This window comes from Sinohyriopsis cumingii, chromosome 12 (genome assembly GCF_028554795.1).
Source record: "Sinohyriopsis cumingii isolate HCF-2022 chromosome 12, ASM2855479v2, whole genome shotgun sequence".
Taxonomy (NCBI): Eukaryota; Metazoa; Mollusca; class Bivalvia; order Unionida; family Unionidae; genus Sinohyriopsis; species Sinohyriopsis cumingii.
In genome coordinates, this window is record NC_142972.1 from 65742014 (window position 1) to 65762845 (window position 20832).

General features: G+C 32.4%; 1 protein-coding gene across 2 annotated transcripts in view; it reads left to right on the forward strand.

Moving 5' to 3' along the window:
• LOC149786609 (uncharacterized) overlaps nucleotides 1-20832 on the forward strand; it is a 93627-nt gene that overhangs the window by 25145 nt on the left and 47650 nt on the right. For both annotated transcript variants that reach the window (XM_089977114.1, XM_089977113.1), the window contains exons 7-12: nucleotides 1119-1223; nucleotides 6066-6197; nucleotides 7497-7613; nucleotides 9131-9230; nucleotides 11486-11589; nucleotides 12610-12783. In XM_089977114.1, the coding sequence (XP_089833240.1) occupies nucleotides 1119-1223; nucleotides 6066-6197; nucleotides 7497-7613; nucleotides 9131-9230; nucleotides 11486-11589; nucleotides 12610-12783 (732 nt within the window). The remainder of the gene's footprint in view (nucleotides 1-1118; nucleotides 1224-6065; nucleotides 6198-7496; nucleotides 7614-9130; nucleotides 9231-11485; nucleotides 11590-12609; nucleotides 12784-20832) is intronic.

The following is a 20832-nucleotide window of genomic DNA, read 5'->3' on the forward strand; positions in this document are numbered from 1 at the left end:
TAGTTGAATCCTTCAAGCTAATACTGATGTAGTGTAACCAGATACGATCGTTATAGAATGCACCAGCAAGGAGAGAAAATGGATTCTGCGACTGAGATTGCTAGGGGTATTATGTCTAAATGCAAGAATTTTAACCTACCCAGTACAGTCTTGTAAACATTACAGGAGACATCAGTGTACACCAATCTTGGTGAAAAAGCTTTTCCTTGATTTTTTAAAGAATTAGAATTATCATTATTATTAGTAGTAGCAGTAGTAGTATCTGTTTAATTATCTCACTCCATTTCCATTATTACCTTTCCCACTCATGGATACCGTTTTTAGTTATTGTAGTTTCTAATCTCAGTGATTTCTGTCGCTGTTCTCATCCTCTGTATTTAACCTAGGTTACGGTAGTTACGTTTTCGGTTCGGATTACACATAGTTGTACATATCGGTTTGAGGCTTTGATTCTTGATAAACATGTGTCATTCATATCCCAGCACCAAAGAAAAATACGTTGATACTAATTTGCTTTTCATGAGTTAGTTATTTTGGGTTAAGACTTTCTGTCAACGTTTGTATTACGTTAAGGTTTTGGAAAGTTCGTTTCTCGATTTGCGAGAGCCACACAATTTTATCTTAACAAATACTTGTGCTCCACTGCAACGCCATGTCACATACGTTTGCACAAGATATAACTTCAAGCTAAAATATAGCCATTGTATGACTAGGCCTATAGGTTTACTGTTTTATATCCACAGCGTCACTTCCGGTACTAAATTAATTCGACAGCTTTTATGCTTCCTGTTCAATTTCATTTATTAAGTTATCAAAGAAACTATTATTTCTATACCGACCAATCTGGTGTCTTACATTTTAAGGTTTTCAATTGTTTTCATATTTCCTTTCGTTTTCTTAGGGTATCTTTTTCATTTGTACCATCGTACAAGTAAATTCATCCTCGCATAACTTTTCTGGTAAGTACTTGCCTGCAGTTTGTATGTTACTGTTGTCCCACTGGTGAAGAGCTATCCTTGCTGGGAACGTTCGGATACAAAAGATGCCAGCTTTATTATATAAATCAATTATCATTATTATTATTATTATTATTATTGTGGGCCTTTTTTTACTTTTAGCTTACAGCAGAAACAGAAATCAAAGACTTAACAAAGGAACTACTACTAACAGAGTGTAATGTATCTTCTGACCAGATTTATTCAGTCTTTCGCATACAGGAACAGGTATGTACGATCTTGTAGTAGTAAAACGTTACGCGGTAAATATTTCAACATTTGTTTTAGAAACTATTTTCATTGAAATCCAGAACACAGGAAGTGAGATGAAAATCCTGTATGCAGGAAGACTGTGGCCAGAAACTTAACTTATCCTGACATATGGAGTGCATTGCAAGATCAAGTTAATATTTTCATCCAAAATTAAAAGTTGTATAAATCCTCCTGAGACATGTAGCAATGAAAAAGAGGATAAACAAACCTTGTGTGTTGCATACAGTAATAAAATACATACTCATTGTCCGTTTCCATTCAGGATGTGAAATACGTCTAGGAACTGATGTATACTTGTCTGGATGCATACTAGAAGCCACATCCATATCATTATGTTCCCTCTTTAATAGCTTTCCCTTGCGGAACTGTTTGCATTCAACGACATCATCAGATGTCACACACCATTATGATGAGTGGGTCGTATAACAAGAGGCACATCAGAGACCGCAATCAGCTACATCTTTATAACGTCAAATATTTGATAGCCAAAATTCAACCATTCAGATTAATTTATCTCTGAATGCGTCCCATTCACTTCTGAGCAAACGTTTGTAAAACAAATTAACAAAATTGCCCAAAATATACTAGAATACGATTAATATATATATATATATATATATATATATATATATATATATATATATATATATATATATATATATATATATATATATATATATATATATATATATATATATATATATATATATATCAGTTGGCATCAATCAGTTTGATTGGTTTTTGGTTCTATAATGTAAACAATGTTGTACTCTACAATTGTTGCATTAACGCTAATCATCGATACGATAAGTCGTTTAAAACAAAACAGTCAGTTCACTCCTTTAAAATGTTCCAAAGACTCAACAAATACATACTTCCCTATATCAGATATGTGTTCTATATTCGTGAAACTGGTCAGGTGTATACTTGGATTGGTCGAAAGAAATATACTAGCCATTTAAAACACTAGTTATCACTTTCTGATATGCATGTTCACATGTTGTCCTTATTGATGTTGTTTCTCAGCTTATACTCCAACAGTTCTTTGCCATAGCAATGTTGGCGGAATATCAGACCAGTTTTCCAGTATTTCAATATTATACAAATTCCGAGTCATTAGTATACAAAATGTGACTTTTGTTGCGTGATATCATACCATTACCGTCAACATCTATCAACATCATACCTGGAGGTCCTCGATGTAATAACTGAAGTGAGCAGATCATACCAATACACACCCATCTTCCACAACCATGTATAGTACTAATTGTCATCCGATGTAAATTAGGCTTTCCATGGTCCTTAGCTCTTTTATTGCTGAATATGGGATAGATGATCCCACTAGCAAAATTGAGGAAAATAAATTGTACCTAAATCAATGGCGTTTTCACTTCTTACGTCTTCAAGAAATAAATTATTTCATTTCAAATAATGTTATTAATCAAATTAACATTTCTTACCTGTGTAGACTCTTTTCCTTTCTGATTCATGTAATATATGCATTTGAGTGTTATCTACTTTCTTGATGGCATCTCACCCTGCACTGACAATATAGTGGGGTACTCAATTCTTCAACACTAGATGTCAACAGAACTGTAAGAAAGCCTGGCTGTTTGCCTGCTTTTAACAATGCACCATAAAGGTCACCCTTGGTTAATGGTTCAACACTGGCATGATAGAAAATAATCTCATGAATACTTTATCTCATCTTTAGATCACATTGAGAGGCCGGACTGGACAAATAGTTTAATCATTTTCACAGAGAATTAGTACTTACTCTGAACAATCAGTTTGATTGGTTTTTGGTTCTATAATGTAAACAATGTTGTACTCTACAATTGTTGTAAAAACGAATCTAGCTGATCTTGGTTTATATGAACTAACACTTCTACGCAAAAGACTCAGACGTAAACCAAACTATAGACTGTCTGTCCAGACAACCATTGGGACGAATTACATTTTAACAAAACTTTCGTCTGTGCATTGAAAGGTAACAACCCGATTTTTCCTTAAACGTTTAAAACCTTCCATACATTTTATTGCCACAAATAATTACGTTGGGTCCTACGAACTATTAAGTTTATTTGTGAAACTTAAATCTAGTATGTAAAAACTAGGCTAGCAGAAATAAAACAAACTAACCCCAAGGGCAACGCTGGATAAGAACACTAACTTCTTTGTGCAACAATAAGCTGCTTAAATTCTGACAATGCATTTGCATATAATCATGTATTTTACAAGAAATACTGGAACGTTGCTCCAATTTCCAATATTCCCCATAAACGGTTTTAAGAATTAATAACCTTGCTGATCTGTAAACAAGAATGGGTTTCAGATCCAATGTTCGGCATTCGCAACAATATGAAGGTGCAGATAGTTCAGTGCAAGGCTCTGATTTAAATGTATAAGCGTGCCAAGGATGGAAACAAATTCAAGATCTGTAGTATCTTTCCTGATTCCTATAATGTGCCACGTATGATGTTAAGATTCAAAGATCCGCCTCCCATTAAAACTAGCATCAAAACATCGCCTATATAAGCTACGGTACCAGTAATCAAGTTAGCATTTTCATTTAAGACTCCGACTATATCATGAAAAACATATACACCATTGAAATTATAAATTACACAACATCAGCCACATTTTCAAATCCTGAACTTCTTCCACATTAACATGCAAATGGCAATGAAGAAGTGATGATGCCCTGGCAGTATTTATCAACTTTCTGCAAAATAGCTGCCTGGAACAATAGCTGTACAATCTGAATTCATCATGCTTGTCAGACATTACACAAGCCTGGTGTGATCTGTATCCAGTTTGTTATATTCCTGATTGATTTCGCTTTCTCGAAATGTATTCTTACTTCCATTGCAAAAATCTCGCGACCAAGACTTATGAAAAGTATTGCATTAGTTGTCCTTAATTGTTAGCATTATTTACCTACACTAATAATGTCTTTTCTTTCCAACGAAAACGACGTCATCTATGTAACTCTTCACAGTACTAAGTGTATAATTTGTACGCTACCTTTGTTTTAAACGTTCGATAATTGCATAATTCATGGACAATCAATTGTCATAATAGTAACAGATTTAGAATAAAGTCTATTTGACCAAAAAACTGGTTCCTAAAAGGCATGAAGCGGAAAGTTAATTTTATATCAGCTTTACCTCGTATAGAACCATGACAAATCTTGATCTAGGAGATCCGCCAAGCTCAAACAATATAATGTCTTTCTATTGTGGAGTTGTTGGCGGAAGTAAATGACTGCTTTATATCAAGTCAATACTGAACGAAAATATAAGACACATTATTGCCCGCTAGTTTATGTGATTGGCAGTGAAACATGCCATCTTGAGAACTAACAAAAAGTTCAATGAATGTTTGATTTTTCATTTATATGAGTAGCCCTTATTGAAGTCCATGCATGGGCATGGACCATTTAGACTAGTGTATCCCTTAAACTGTAGTTGTGCTTGTGCTGGGTTAATAAGCAAAAATTACGAAATAGCTCTTATAAGTCTTAGTCAGTGATCACTATTAATGTGTCCCCATGATCGAAGTTCTAAACTTCGTATGATACGAAAATGTTCATCATCAGTTGTCCGCCCTAATCCAACCCCACACCCCAATTTGCTGCTGCGTCTCTACTAATTGATACATACTGCAGCAGCCTAAATACCTTAGAACTATATTTGTTTGTAAATAAATGTTCATGAAAACGCAACAATCATCAGTCATTGCTATACGAATTGAATTGTTGTGGATGACATGGGTTTTGATTCCAGGAGACTGGTGTTACTAACATGCAAAATGCCACCAGAATACAGGATGTATTACTGTCTTGTGGCAGCAATAGTAGTAGCAAAAAATTATGCAATGAATATTATTACAATATTTTATTATCACAAGACGACATTGAGAAAACTGGTTAAGAAGATGACAGTTAACAAAACTTTAAAGTGTTCCTTGATCTTTTAATAATTTCGAAACCAGGTCGTAAGGGTTTGCATTTTGTGCTTTATTTGTATCTTTAAAACAAATGCAGGATACCGGTCAAACTCGTATGCTCAAGGGCAACCATAACTTTTGCAACTATATTACTGTACGATACAAACCGATAACATTATTTCTTACTGACTTTATCCAACTTAGGTACTAATTCCTTACGCTGACAAGTGACCAAATAAAAAACCAGACTAACATGCCTACTTCAATCTTAATAATAAACACATATGATTTATAACATATTACAATAGGTGTGGACATGTTCAGTATGAGCTAGTATGGTCATCTGTAAACTGTGTAGTGTATATAACTCAATACGAAAAGTAGTAGATGTGATGCTTTTATTTCTCTTTCGAAATTTCAACGCCATCTGCTTTAAAGTAATTTTAAAACAGCTTGGAAGGTGAAGCGACGAAAGCTAAATTAGCAAAGTCTGAATTTATAACATATTTAAATATATGCTATACAAATCTCAAATTCTCCATAGATGTTATATCTGCTAGAAGTAACAGAATGCATTGGGCATCCAATATTGCTACTGCTCGCAAACATTGTGATGGAAGCTCACTGCAAATGTAATGTGAATTTATAGTTAACCACAAATGCCAATGATTCCTCACAATATAGCATAAATCCGTATTGTTAAATCCCGTAATTGGCTGTTCAATGACACGATATGGATAAGTAGTACAAAGCACAAAGGCTTAAGTTGAATGTGCGTCATCATTTCATTTGCATGTCGAGATTCAGGAGACAATGTAACTCATATGAATTTCTGTTGGTTTTCAGAAGCCTTACAGTGACTGGTTTCACATAAAAAACGCCGCTAGTGGTAAAGTATTTGCTACGTCAATGGTGGACTATGAACAATTAAACAGGACTAACATCATACAGTTAACAATTCAAGCGTCACAGAGAATGGTAACTTTAATATATTTATATGTCGCTCTAACTATTTAAGCATTGTAAATCCCGTTACTACATCACCATCGTATTTAGAATATATATGCTAGTCAATCTATATACCTATCGATCTGTATGCCTATTTGTCTGTGTAAGGAAGAGAAAAGACTAGAGAGCACAAGAACAATAACAGTTACCGATTTTTGTGATACACATAGATGTAGTTACTTTAAGATAACGGAACTGCATAACTATAAATATAGATGAAATCATATATATTCCTATATGCAGACTTTACACCCCATTTCAATTTTTGACTCATTGAGTTAAAGGTTCTTCTTCTGCAACTGTCGTGACATAGTGGCTTAATAAACTTATCTTATATTCTTTCTATTTTGTAACGATTCTAATCGTTTTTATCATACCATAAATTGTATTAATGTAAAGTTTGTCAATTTTCAAACATTAAGTTTTTTCAACCTGCCTGTAATTATTGTATATTTTTTTCTATTCTCGAAAACGTGCAGCGCAAACGGTATCAATTAAAACAACCATACGTTTTTAAGACAGAAAAAACGATTATAAACGAGTCACATTTTGGACTATTTTAACTCAAGATTTTCTCAGTTACTTAGAATCATGAAGGATGAGACAAGCACTTTTTTATGCCTATTTTACTGTAATAAAGAACTCTCTTCCAGGTCGGATAGTTTCTTTATTTGTTGATAGTTCTTAAATCGTGTGACGATTACACGCAATATTGCTCACAGTAACTTGTGATATTGAATTATCACTTAAAGGAAATAGATATTACGTCTCACACGTGTATCATGCCTTTGATAAACAAGAGCTGTTTTGTTCGAGATATTTTAGGTTCAACTGATTTTACTTTATGGCAACAGATTATGTCAGAAAGCAAATCAAGAGAAAAACGAAAATTTCTTATGATTTCATTTAAATTTATCACCATTGAGAAAGTCATAATTTCATAAGATGAAACTATAAATTGTACTACAACCAACTTTTGTCGAATAAAACTCAGTATTGCAAATTTATACCACAAAATATTATTTTATTGCATATATACAGTATGTTAAACTCTAAAATCTTACATATTATTATAAGGTAAGATAATTCAAGCTGTTTTTCATCAAACCTTACGCAATCCAAGACAAAGTACACTATGCAGGTTAATCAGGTTATGAAATCATTCTCTTGCATAATTTGATACATTCGTTAATTGCAAAGCTAAGGTTAACTTAGAAAATTAGTTTATTGAAACTTACAATAAAACTCGTGAGAAACAAATTGTTCCAGCCAAACTCAGTGATTGACTGGATTGCAACTACTACACTGGACGTGGAAATCATGGATGTAGACGACAGTAATCCAAAATTCACCAGTGAAGTATATCATCTAAACATCACAGAAAATGTAAGTAGATAGTATGTGTGAAATAATAATATGCAAAGTATCTTCAAACTATTTGTTATGAATGTTATGTAGTTTTCATATATACCAAAGACATTCCTCAGTAAATAGTGAGTTTCATACAATACCATTGTCTTAACTGATTTATTTCCATGTATAACACAACTCGTTGTCATAACCATCACCTTCACTCTAATCATTGCCTTTGTTAATGTACGTGGAAATAATAATAATAATAATAATAATAATAGTGTTAGTATTATTATTATAAGAGGGTTTGAACATTTTCTTCAAAAACTCATGGTATACCATTAGCACTTTTTCTTAATTATGAGACTGAGGTTTGGGGGTTTTATGAGGCCAATGATATTGACACATTTCATTTGCTACTCTGTAAACATAGTTTTTTTCGAAGTCTACTCCAAATACATTTTTGTATAATAAATTAGGAAGAATTATATGCAGAATATACACTATAAACGCATTTTGAAAAGATGACTTTGACTTTTTTTAAACGCCAGACGAAATATATCTTAATGCTAAAATGTACAGCTTAGATGGGGGAATATTGTGTTTGCTAGCCTAACCATGTTAGCAAAAACTTCTATTTATGTATGGATTTGGCAATGTTTGGTATATTCTGGGCGTTATTGATGAAAATACATTTTATATTGTTTAGTCAGAAACGTGGATGAGATTAAGTCATTGGAAAGACTGCGTTTCCTCTAAGTCATTGAGAACAGAATTCGATAGTCAAAGTTATCAAGAAGTGTTAGGAGATAACAAGTTTTGCCAGACAATTTTGATCTTTTATACAAAATGATACAAGAAAATTTACAATTACTAATTTAATATTGTTTATTATAAAAGCCTTAAAGATTAGAGAACCTGTTCTATCATATCTTGCTACATAGAGACTAAATCAATATCATAAACATATCTTTTCCCCGTGCAGACGTTACGGTTGTCTTTAATCTGTACTGTGTGGTTACTGTGTAATTTACATTTGTATTTCACCCAAATTAAAACAATATTCAATAACTGGTTATCTGTCATGCATAACATTTCCATTGGATACGTGTTTTTTTCTGTTACATACTCATACACCACTTTGTACCGTATGATGTATTGATATGTATCATGGGCTAGTGGCCTGTATTACAAACTATTACTATTGTTATTGCTATTATTATTATTATTATTATTATTTCTAAACTAGACAATATTTCCCTAACAAAATAAAATACATTTTGTCGCAAATGATTTCTTTTCAAATAGCAATTATGTTTTGTTTTAAAATTTCAGGTAGAGGAAAAAATTGGTTGTAAGTGTCCCTCGTAATTTTAAAGTGGTATTTCTTCAGGCATGAGCTTCAGCTTAAAGTCAAATATTTTACACAATATACTCTTAAAACTTGTATTTTCAATAACTTTGTTTTCCTAGGTGAAGTACGGAGTTGTATTTCTTGATTCTTTTGATTTTTAGTAAAGACATGATTTTCATCTTCTTCAACATTTAAGAATTCCAGTGAAGTAAACGTTGACTTAACCACAGAACCACCAATTCATGCCGACGATGGAGACAAGGGGATAAACGACACCATTTTGTACAACATAATTGGTACCCATAAATTTTCATTTTTGTCATTATTTTGTCATTAATACTATTCTTAATTACTACAGTTCGTCTATACATTTGTGAATAAAATGCCAACATAATCATTTCTCCAATATGCTAGAAGTGCAATGTCACCAGGATTTCTTCACTTTGCTACAGTAGATGAAAAATTGCACTTACTTTTCGGGATCGAAAACAAGACAAAAGTATGAACATTTTAAAACCATGTTGCTAATCACTGAAACTATTTTAGGTTACATGAGAAGTCAGATTTTTAATGTAGATAGTCAATCACAAAGAAAACGTCAATGTGTCCTTATTTAGAAACATGCATTCCTTTTTTATTTACTCAGTTTACACTGATATGGTTCCAAATTATAGCAGTACTCAACAGACAGGGGCAGCTACTCAGTCGGAGGATACTGCATGTATATGTGAAAATGTGTGTGTGTATATATATATATATATATATATATATATATATATATATATATATATATATATATATATATATATATAAACTTATATCTTTAATATCATACTAACTGTAATTAATATGAATATTTCATTAACCGTAATTTCATTGGTACGAATATATATCATTGTATGAATAGAATCAACTATTGAAAATTTTGAATAAACTGTTTAGATAAACTAATTTATAGTGTTAAGAATGCACACGCGCCACCAAAGAACTGAATCGAACAATTAGTAAATCGCGAACATCATACTTTTATATTCGAAAAAGTACATTTGTCTTTTTGTACATATTGTAATTGGATTAAATGCAAATACATAAGCGTGCAAGCTCTCCTTCAATCAGCAAATTGTATGCAATAAGGCTATGAAGGCTATGAAAATAGTAAATTTCACTTTTCCAGTCTGAATCAGAACACCGGTAAAGTTTTGTGAATCCGGATATCCTCAGTGCAGACTCTGAAGTCTATCAATATTATCTCATCTGCAAAGACATCATTCTTAACTGAACGTTTGTATGCATTGTTCAGTCTCAAGAAGTCAGATCTGCTGACGTGTACTTCATATTGAATTTATAAACAGCTAGACAAAACACACCGTCATTTAAGTTCATCCAGTTTTCTAGATAAGTTGCATGATGCAGTTGAATATACAAACACACATTTTCGAGAATATGCGGCCATTCATCAAATATGTAGCAGTATCAGGTTCCTTGTTTTCCATCCGTATGAACAACTGGACCTAATTCATCATAAGGATGTGGTGGTATTGATGATATTCCGCTTAAAGTCTAAAAAAATTCGCAAATATTGTAATTGGTTGAAGCAGAAAAAAAGAAGCTTTATTATTTAAAAAGAATTGTTGTCCCTTTACAATTAATAATCAGAGCACTTAAGTACACAATCTGAAACTTTGTAACTTGTTTCTTCTGTTATTTAGGTACATCGTGACATTATCAAAGTTGAATGAAACCGTTTGGAATATCGGGAAAAATCGTTAAACAACTATGTGTTTGTGTATACGCAAAATAAATGGAGTCGGAAAAGATACTACGACAAAATTGGTTTAGTTCTATATTTATATTGTCTTAAATGAGAATTTCTTACATAATTATATATTTTGGGGAAATTTTAGGCTTGAATGTTAACCAAAGTTGACGTTTCGCAAGATTTAGATGATTGGAGAAAGATCCTAAGTAGAACTATCATAATTATTTATTCAAATATTTGCAAAATTACATTTGTCTTTAAAACAAACTGTATATCCAGCTCTTGCAGTGGTAAAGGATGGATATGGTGCTACCCAAAAGCCCTGATCAACACTTATCTTCGTCTGGTGTATGGAACAAACGCATTCATTTTCCTTTCGTCAACCTCTTTCTTTATAATGTTGGTACTTCCGACAAGAAAAAAGACAAGTTTCTAACGTGAAAACATTTTTAATTCAATACGAAAGGCGGGAAACTACGACTCTTTCATGACGGAACATTCATGTCCTATATCCATATTTGTAACATAACATCGCCTCGAAGTTTATAATTTGGCAAAGAAATATAATTAAAAAGCAGTTTAAGTATCAAGAGTATAGCACGAAAGTATAATATATATATATATATATATATATATATATATATATATATATATATATATATATATATATATATATATATATATATATATGACTGTTTTTTTTAAGTTGATACTTATAGTGCTTGATTCACGTCTTATGCAATAACACCGAGCATTTGGATGGTATTTGCCATCTTCTCCATTTAATTTCAGATCAAACTGTGCCCCAATATTTCACTATTCAAGCTAACGGAAGAATCAGAGTGAACCAGACCCTGGATAGAGAAACCAATAGATTTTTCGTGCTACGCATTCGGGTAAAAGAAAACAAAATTGAATTCACGTTTTTGTTGCCAAAATGAGTAGAAAACTTTCTGTGACATTGTTGAGAATACACTTTATTGAAATTGCTCTTATAGACATATTATTGTATTGAAAAGCAGAGTACGAAGAATGCATCTGCCTCTGAAACTTCTTATGCAGGCACTATACTGAGCACTGTGCGAACTTAGAGGAATTATCTCAGAAAAGCAGATACCACACATTATTTTATTTTTGCGAACAGAATCTTGCATTGTATTATATAATCATTACTTGCATGCGGTTATCATTGATTATTTTGTGATCATTACCGCAAGACGAAGTATCATATAAATATATTTCAGTGAGATAGACGAATGAAAGGGGAAAAACAGTTTCATATATATCTCGAGCAAATGACAGGATATCATTTGGTATATACTGCACTAGCGATTATGTACAATCATCAAATGTAAATCACAAAACAGATTTAGGCCAAATAGGTTTTGAATTTCCATGAAAATGGGTCATTTGGCCGCCTGATTATTGGTCGTTTTATATATATTTATTAAACCTTGCCTTAGTTATCAAAATTATTTTGTCTATATTGGAGCAAAAATATGGAAATGCCTACAGAAATGTAGGTAAACTAGTAGGATTTTTAGCATGCTTAACCCAGGTATTTCGTTCAGGTAGCCAAAGTATGGTTATCTTACAATTGGAGACACAAAGGTTTAATGAAGATACATATATATATATATATATATATATATATATATATATATATATATATATATATATATATATATATATATATATATATATATATATATATATGTATGTATGTATGTATGTATGTATGTATATGTATGTGTGTGTGTGTGTGTGTCTTATTTAAATATACTTCTATTTAATCTGTCACCCATAGATTACCGAATACTAGCGTCTGATCGCCGCTGAGTCGCCTATAGAGATTAATAACATTCATAACAGATTTCATATGAGTTTACCGCTTTTGTTAATTTTTCACCATCTAGGCGAGTGAGAAAAACAATACATTTAGAACCGCCACGGCTACATTATCAGTTACAGTTTTAGACATCGATGACAATTCACCAATATTTTCTCCAGTCAGCTACATGGCTAATATCTCTGAACACAGCGCTAATGGGCAAGTCATCGCCACGGTGAATGCAACTGATGCAGATGAGGTATAATGCTTATATCGTTTCTAATAATATACATAAATAACCAAAATACATTTCCACATACTATAGTGACATAATCAAATTAAACATAAAGATAGTTTAACTTGAACCGGTGCAATCTTACATAATGCTAGCTGATAAATAAGTTCGAATTTGACTACGCGATATAAGTTATCACATATTCTTCAGTTTCGTTGTGTCGAGATATTGAATACGTTGATACTGAACAACCGATGTATACGGTGAATAGTAAGGATGGCAGGAGAGATAGAGTTGTCATTCAGTTTATACCCGTTTAAATATTCTCATACTTCATATATGGAGACATCGCAAATACACTTAAAATATATTTTAACAAAATACGATTTTTCAATCTGGGGTGAGCTTTCAAAATCAACACTCTCAGCTGATTTACAACTAAAGAATATCATCTAGTCCATGGAGCACTCATGTTTTCTTTTAAACGAAAATACATTAAAGTCCTTTGACCAAAATTAATAATATCTTGATTATGCATTTAGTGGAATGAAAATAAATATAATTGTTTTACAAATCATAAACAATGTCATAAAGCTGTATTGTTTTGAAGGACCAGTAAACTAAACTGAACAAAATATTATTGTTAGTTCAGCGTCCAAGCTTTCGTGTTATTTCCATACATGGAGTTGAAACTATGGATTGGTTTACACAGCATAAATGGCATGCTATCCACTCTGCATTATTGAATATATTTCAACCTCATTTACAAAGGACTTTGTCACGGGCGACAATTTATTTTAAATTAAATGCATCTTGATCAGTAGTTCATATTTCAACTGGCGCTTAACACATTTAATTTAGTTCTTCTTTATTGGCAACATAATGGAATAGTAATTGCCAATAACAATATAGAAACCACGCTTTGTATCTTTGTATCTGTGACATGCACTCCTATGTATATTATGTGTATGTGATGGTAAATATTTGGGAGGTTTTCAGCTAATAGTAGTAATATATGTAAATATCAGAATATGACAGATAAAATTGATTATATGCTTGCGTTTGCTGGCTTATGTATTATCATATATGAGAAAAACGACATTTACATACTTTTTCAATACGTCTTTCGAGAACATTATATACGTCAGAGTCACACAGTCACATATATTTGCTTGGCAAGCAAGAGCTGGGTGATACGTGATGACACTCATTTCAGTCTTTACCATACAGTCTCGTGGGATATACGTGTTATTCTTACATATATCAGATCTGCATAGAACAGAGGCTGAAAAAAAACAGTAAGATTTTTCCTGGACAAAAACTAAAAGCTCAGGGTGACTTTGAAAATATCATAGTAATAGACTGAAGCATAAATGTGTTTTATTTTCAGAAGTCTTTGTATACTCTTGAGCCATACCTACATAAGCAGCAACTCACAAATAATACCTGTATATAAAATGCAGTTTCGTACAGTGAACACGATTTTACAACATACACAGATATCGAGTGAACTCCAGATTATAACTGACCCAACTAAATTAAGAATAGCTGAAACATTGACATAAACGAAGAAAAATGGTTGATGTATTTATCTTTTTACAAGCACAAATTTTATTCCTATTGTATTTCAGAGAAATAAACAGAGGATATGAGCGTTTTATTTCAGTTGATATCAGGAAATATTTCAAGAGCGAGATGGAAACATTTTATTTTCACGAGTGACAAAGCAAAATGTTTCCACTTCACTAGTGAATTATTTCCCTATATCTACTCAAAGGAATGATAGTTATTTTTTATTTTCTTATATAGTATTAATGCAACTGCCATCACATTGCATCGATTGGGGTTTCTTACATTATGCGCATACTGTCTGCATTACTACAATACAAAAGAAGTTTCGAATTGTTTCCAAAAGTTTACTATATTTTTAAGATAGTAATGTTTTTACAGAATACTTCATTCAAGCTGTGTATTTTTGTTGGACCGTTTCTTGGGTGGACTGATACATAAAACATTGTTGCGGTTGGGGTATTTTAGAAACATCACACAGCCGTCCTATCCAAAGACTTCAGCGTGTAATATTTGTAAGCAAATATTTTAATGATTGTGAGTTCACCTTTGCGAATTTTAGTTTTATTATTATTTTATTTTTGCGTTCATACGTAAATTAGCTGGCCTTGGCAAGCAGTTACTCTAATCTGATAACATACGCTCCACGCAAATTTCGGTTGTCACTAAATATTTGGTTTGCAGTCAACATCCACGAAAATAACTACAAAATACTGGAAAACAAGCATACTGATAGACTGAGACAACTATTGACTGACAAATATTTATTTATGCATTATTCTTGAGATGGATCCCTTTCACAACGACATGAAACAAAAAATAAAATTGGATGACAATGAATAACCAGATTCGAACATGTTTTAAGTATCTCAAACGAATAAACATCAGTTGTCTTCTAAGGTGAAATAACCAGAATACAGTTAGAGAGATTGACAGATAAGATCGAATTTCTAGTCATTCAAGTTGAACGAAAACAAAGACTACAAAGGAATAAAACTGTAAGAACAAATCTAACTTTTGTCTTGTACAATTATTTTATGTTTATTCACATACGGCGGCGACGTATTTTTTGTTTTATTCTTTAGCAAAGACTGAAAAGCAGTGGAAACTAGATTATAGTAAAATTTAGGTATAGAATGGACACGTCGGACTTTCTAATTTACAACTGAAGTTGTATGGAAGTCTTTGAAAAGTTGGAGTACACTTATGACTTCTAGCGAGAATCGTGCCAGGGTTTGACAACCGCTCGGTCAAGTAAAGACCCCTGGCTTGTAACAAGAAATTTAGATGACAACAAAATAACGTGCATTTTTTGTCTAAATCTTTGATGACAGAGTCGTACTTTGCACGACCAACCATAATGATACTTCAAAATGCCTACAGCTGAACTCTAATCCTGTTAGGTAAGTTCGTCTTTCTTACATTATCGGAATTTCTGCAACCATCAAATAGGAAACAAGTGTATGTACATTCAAAGTAATCACACTGTACTCTAACCATTTATCTAATTTGTTTTCGGGACTTATCACTATCACCTGTTCATCTTTGAGTAACCACTTTCAATAACTAATCTCCTTGTACAGAAAGGGTGGATAGACAATTGGGTTGTAATGGAACAAATCATTGCTTTAAATCATCATCAGACGTAGTGCCAGCAATTCTTTCAACCATTAGTTACTCTACACATTACCATGTTACATTAATTAGGTTGGTTTTTGTGTTAATTGTGAGCATCTGCATTATCTTTTAAAATTGATTTTAAGTGGATAGGTTGTCGTACGTCGGATAAGTTGGGACCTCTACTGTGTAGATTGATACCGAGTGTACTTAATAGATTACTCTAGATGCAACGATTATCATTGAAATTAATAAAAACACTTACATTATTAATTCATGTGTGATTCTGTGTTCATGAATGTACTTAGTTTCTTCTAGAAACTGTTGTCTCAATTGGAAAAATCCTGGATTAAACAATGTCTAAGAGGCCCTCTGTAGTAACAGAGATAACACGTTTCCTGATCATTTTGCTGCTTTCTGCATAGTATCAAAACAGACTTTCAACTCGTTTTGAGATAATTAAGTGTGAGGTTATTTAAAATTGATCTGGCTGCTATGTCGATGATCGTCTTAGATGTAATGTAGTCGTAGACAGAAAGTATTCATTGTTAATACTTTTTGGACAATCGATTAGGAGAAGAAAGTTTCCTAGTTAGTTGTCTTAGTTGATGTCTTCTATCACTTCAGCTGCTGTTTCAATTGCAATGTTACTTCTCATATACTCAGAAATAGCATAATGTCATAATTAGCGATCGTCTGTTATTATAAAAAAAGTCAAGTGCTATTCCACAATTCCCTCCATATAAACTGCAAAACATTAGCAGCAGTATTTCCTGCATTCTTATCACTGATATCAACTTTCTCAAGTTATTATTCATGATGCCTTATTCACATTGGCTGTTCGAACAGAAGCAAGTAACCACATATTTATCTAAGTCATCAAAATATTTTGCTCTTTGTATTTTAAATGATTATCGCTTTTGTGTGATATCGTGATATGGTATGCAAGCATTCTATCCAAGGTGTTTCCAAATGGATTGTTAGTATCTCCTCCACTTTCATACCAGACGGCAATAAGAAACTACCTAGTATAATCTATAATTTGGAGTCATGTTTTAGCATCACTATCTGAAAAGTTTGTCTGAATTTATAACTGCTAGGGGTATACGTGTTACGGTGATGGGTTGGTCTTATCCATGCAACTCTTCGCAATATCTCTCCTCCTTCTTAGGACACGTGTTTTCACCGTACGCTGCTATATGCTGTCCTGGAAGGAAAATTATTACGAACCTTTGTAATAAACATACAACAGTAACATTCATCAGGCGTGTAATTATTATGTATTCATATTTTACGTGATCATCAGATGGCTGATATAAATCAATAAGTTTAGTCTGCTTGGTTTTTCAAGTTTTACTTTTCTGAAATGATTGTTTAAATTAGGGTTAATCATCATCTGGATTTGAAGACACTTAGTGAGTAAAAACATCATCTTTTTTACGTACTTAGTATGCACACGTTGTTTCAATGTTCTATTAGGTAGCTAATTCTTTATAATCTGTTTTCATTTAACTCTGCAGCTTTTCTCTGTTGGTCTTTTAATGTTTTCAATTCCAATTTATGTCTTCATCAGTATCAGGGGCCCCGAGTGGCCGAGTGATCTAAAGTGCTCACCGTTACGGATAACTGCCATCTCACATCTGTCTGTGTCGGATCGAGTCTCGGATTCGGCTAATGTGGTTATGTGAGAAACCTTGCCAGTAGCTTCTCGTGGGTCGGTGGTTCTTTCCGGGGTTTTCCGGGTTTTTCCTCCACCATTAATACTGGCCGCCATGTATAGCCTTTCTTGTGCTGAACAATGGCGTTAAACCCTACAACAACAAAACCATCAATTCCATCAGGACCAATTGCTTAAACTAATAGTTTCTTCTTGTAAATACTAAAATGCCAGCTATTCTTGTTCTTATTATAACCGTTGTTGCAGGCATAGATAATTTGTTTCATTTATCAATACCGAATAATGATGGAGCTGCTATATGTTTCATCACATACTGACGGAAAAACTTCTTTTCCGTCAAAGGTAATTTACCTTCGGTACCTCCATTTATTTTATTGAAATACTGTTTTCCCACTATGTAAATGTAGTTTTGTTTGTCGTATAAATATTTTGTATGACTAGTAACAATATATACTTTTTCTATATGTCTAGAAGACTCTAACAGCCAGATCGCATACAATTGAAAATCCACCCATTTTCCGGTTTCATTTTGAGTGAAATACTCTCATATTTGAGTCGATAGAGTAAGATTAAAACATTCGATTTCATTTTTAGTGTCTGCTTTAGATGAAAGTATACAACATTTTCATTTTCCTGCCAATTTTATTGTAACACTATTTCACTTCATCAATATATATATATATATATATATATATATATATATATATATATATATATATATATATATATATATATATATATATATATATATATATATATATATATATATATATATATATTAAACAGTAACAAAAAAAAGTGAAGACAGCAAGATTTGTAAAATTAAACAATAAATTTATTTCCTTAGATAAACAAGGTATGAATGGAAAAAATAATTTTTACGAATAAATTCCAAAACTAATCAAGAATAATCCAAACTTTAAAAAATAGAATTCATAGTAATAAAATGGACTAATGAAACTGAGTTCGAATAACTATGAAATGCAAAATGGAAAGCGATGACGTATCATATAGTCAGTGTCGTACTGTTGTGTCAACAGTTCTATGTTGATTCAAAGAAAATAATATTCCTGTGTTTGAATTCTCTGTAAATCTTATAACTGCCCCTCTCCAAGAATTAATTTAGAGCACAAGTATTTCCAGGGGAAAATAATCTCTTAGAATCCAAATAATTTGAAGAAAAATTAAAAATTAAACTCAGATTGGTCACAACATAAATCACGTGGGCGTCTCCAGTGTTAAAACAAGAATAATAATTATTTCTCGATACATCAATATTAATTCTGGCGACTGGGCAACAAATTATGCCCGGATGTGTTTCAGTCCACTGGGAAACCCTAACTGATACATGTTATTTGTCACGTATGGCCTTGAACAAAACCAATGTTTTTACTCTGGGAAAGAATTTTTAAGAAAAGAAAAAGGCTGTTTACTTCCAAGGTCAGGAACTAGGTCAGCATTAGCTACAAAGTTTATGTTACGACAAAACAGTGAGGTCAAACTGAATTTCTGGAAAATATCAAATCCAGTAAATAAAATAACATTAAAATAATATGTAATGGAATTTTTAAAAAAATTTAAAACCAACCAAAAACAATTAAATTAAATCAAATATAAACAAAATCAAATATACACAACACTTCCCACCATAAAAAAACAGAACAATTTATATGATAAAGCTTTCTTTTTACCATAAACTAATTATACATGAGGTTTTAATTAAAAACTACATAAGAAAAGCTCTTATGAATTATACAAAGAATACCTAAAATAATACATTTATATCCACGTGAAAGTGCATCTGCTATTAAATTATCTTTTGCTTTGATGTGCCTGATGTCAATATTATATTCCTGTAACAACAAACTTCACGCAGTAGTCTTTGACTTTTATGTTTCGCCTTGCCGATAAAATTAGGGGGTTGTGATCACTAAACACAATAATCGAAGAAGCTGAACTAATGTAAACTTCACGAAACAGTTCCTCTCGATTGTTGAATACTTTATTTGGTGTTTATTTCATTTCTTAGAAAGATAGCACACTGGATGAACAACTTCATTTTCGTTTCTTGAATCAATATTGATCCAACCCCAACATCACTTGCATCAACAGACAGTTTAAATGATTTGCTGAAATTTGGAGCTGTAAGAACTGGCACGCTTTTAAATATGGCTTTTAACTTATCAAAAGCCTCCTGAGATCTTTTAGTCCAAAGAAACTTGTTGGGTTTCTTTACTCAATAAATTTGTCAGGGATTCAGCAACTATATAAAGATTGGAACAAAATTCCCGATAGTATCCAGCCATACCTAAAAATCGCATCAGTTGCTTTTTACATTCAGGCACAGGGAATTCAGAGATAACTTTGACCTTATCTTCTATAGGTTAAACTTGTCCATGTCCCACGATATGTCCCAGTAATGTCACACTAGCACGGCACAACTCATTTTTGGATAAATTAATTGTCAAACTTGCATCAGTGAGTCTGACAAAGAATTTCCGAATTGTCGCAAAATGTTCTTTCCAGGTGTCATTGTAGATGATGACATCGATGTAAGCATCATAATTATCTAGTCAAGAAATTATCATATTTATTAGACGTTGAAAAGTGCTTGGCGAACCTTTCATCTCAAACGGCATCACTTTATATTGATAAATTCCATCTAGAGTCACGAATGCCAAAATTTCCTTTGCTCTTTCCGTCAGTGGAATGTGCCGAAATCCTTTCAGAAGGTACAATCTGGTGACATACTTTGCATTTCCGATTTTATCAATGCAGTCATCGATTCTTGGTAATGGAAATGAATTTATTTTAGTCACACTTTTCACCTTCCTATCATAAGTGCACATACGGAAATTTGTATCTGTATTGGGAACAAGTATACAGTCACTTATATTGGGTTCTATGAAATCATTATACAGCAAATGCTGAATTTCTTTATTCAAGTATTCCTGTTTGAGAGGATTCATCCTGTATGGGTGTTCTTTCAAAGGTTTGGAATTTAAAATGTCATCGGCACTGAATATGTTATTTGTTCTTGTAGGAACAACTAGAAAAAGCGCTCATATTCAAATAATCACTGTTTAAGTTCATTCCTTTATTGCTGTTGCAAATGATAACGTTTCTGGTCCAGATGTTTCATAATTTCTGAATTCCGAAGCTTTGTCGCTCCAAAGCAAGTAGAAACCGATGGTATTCCTTAAATTAAA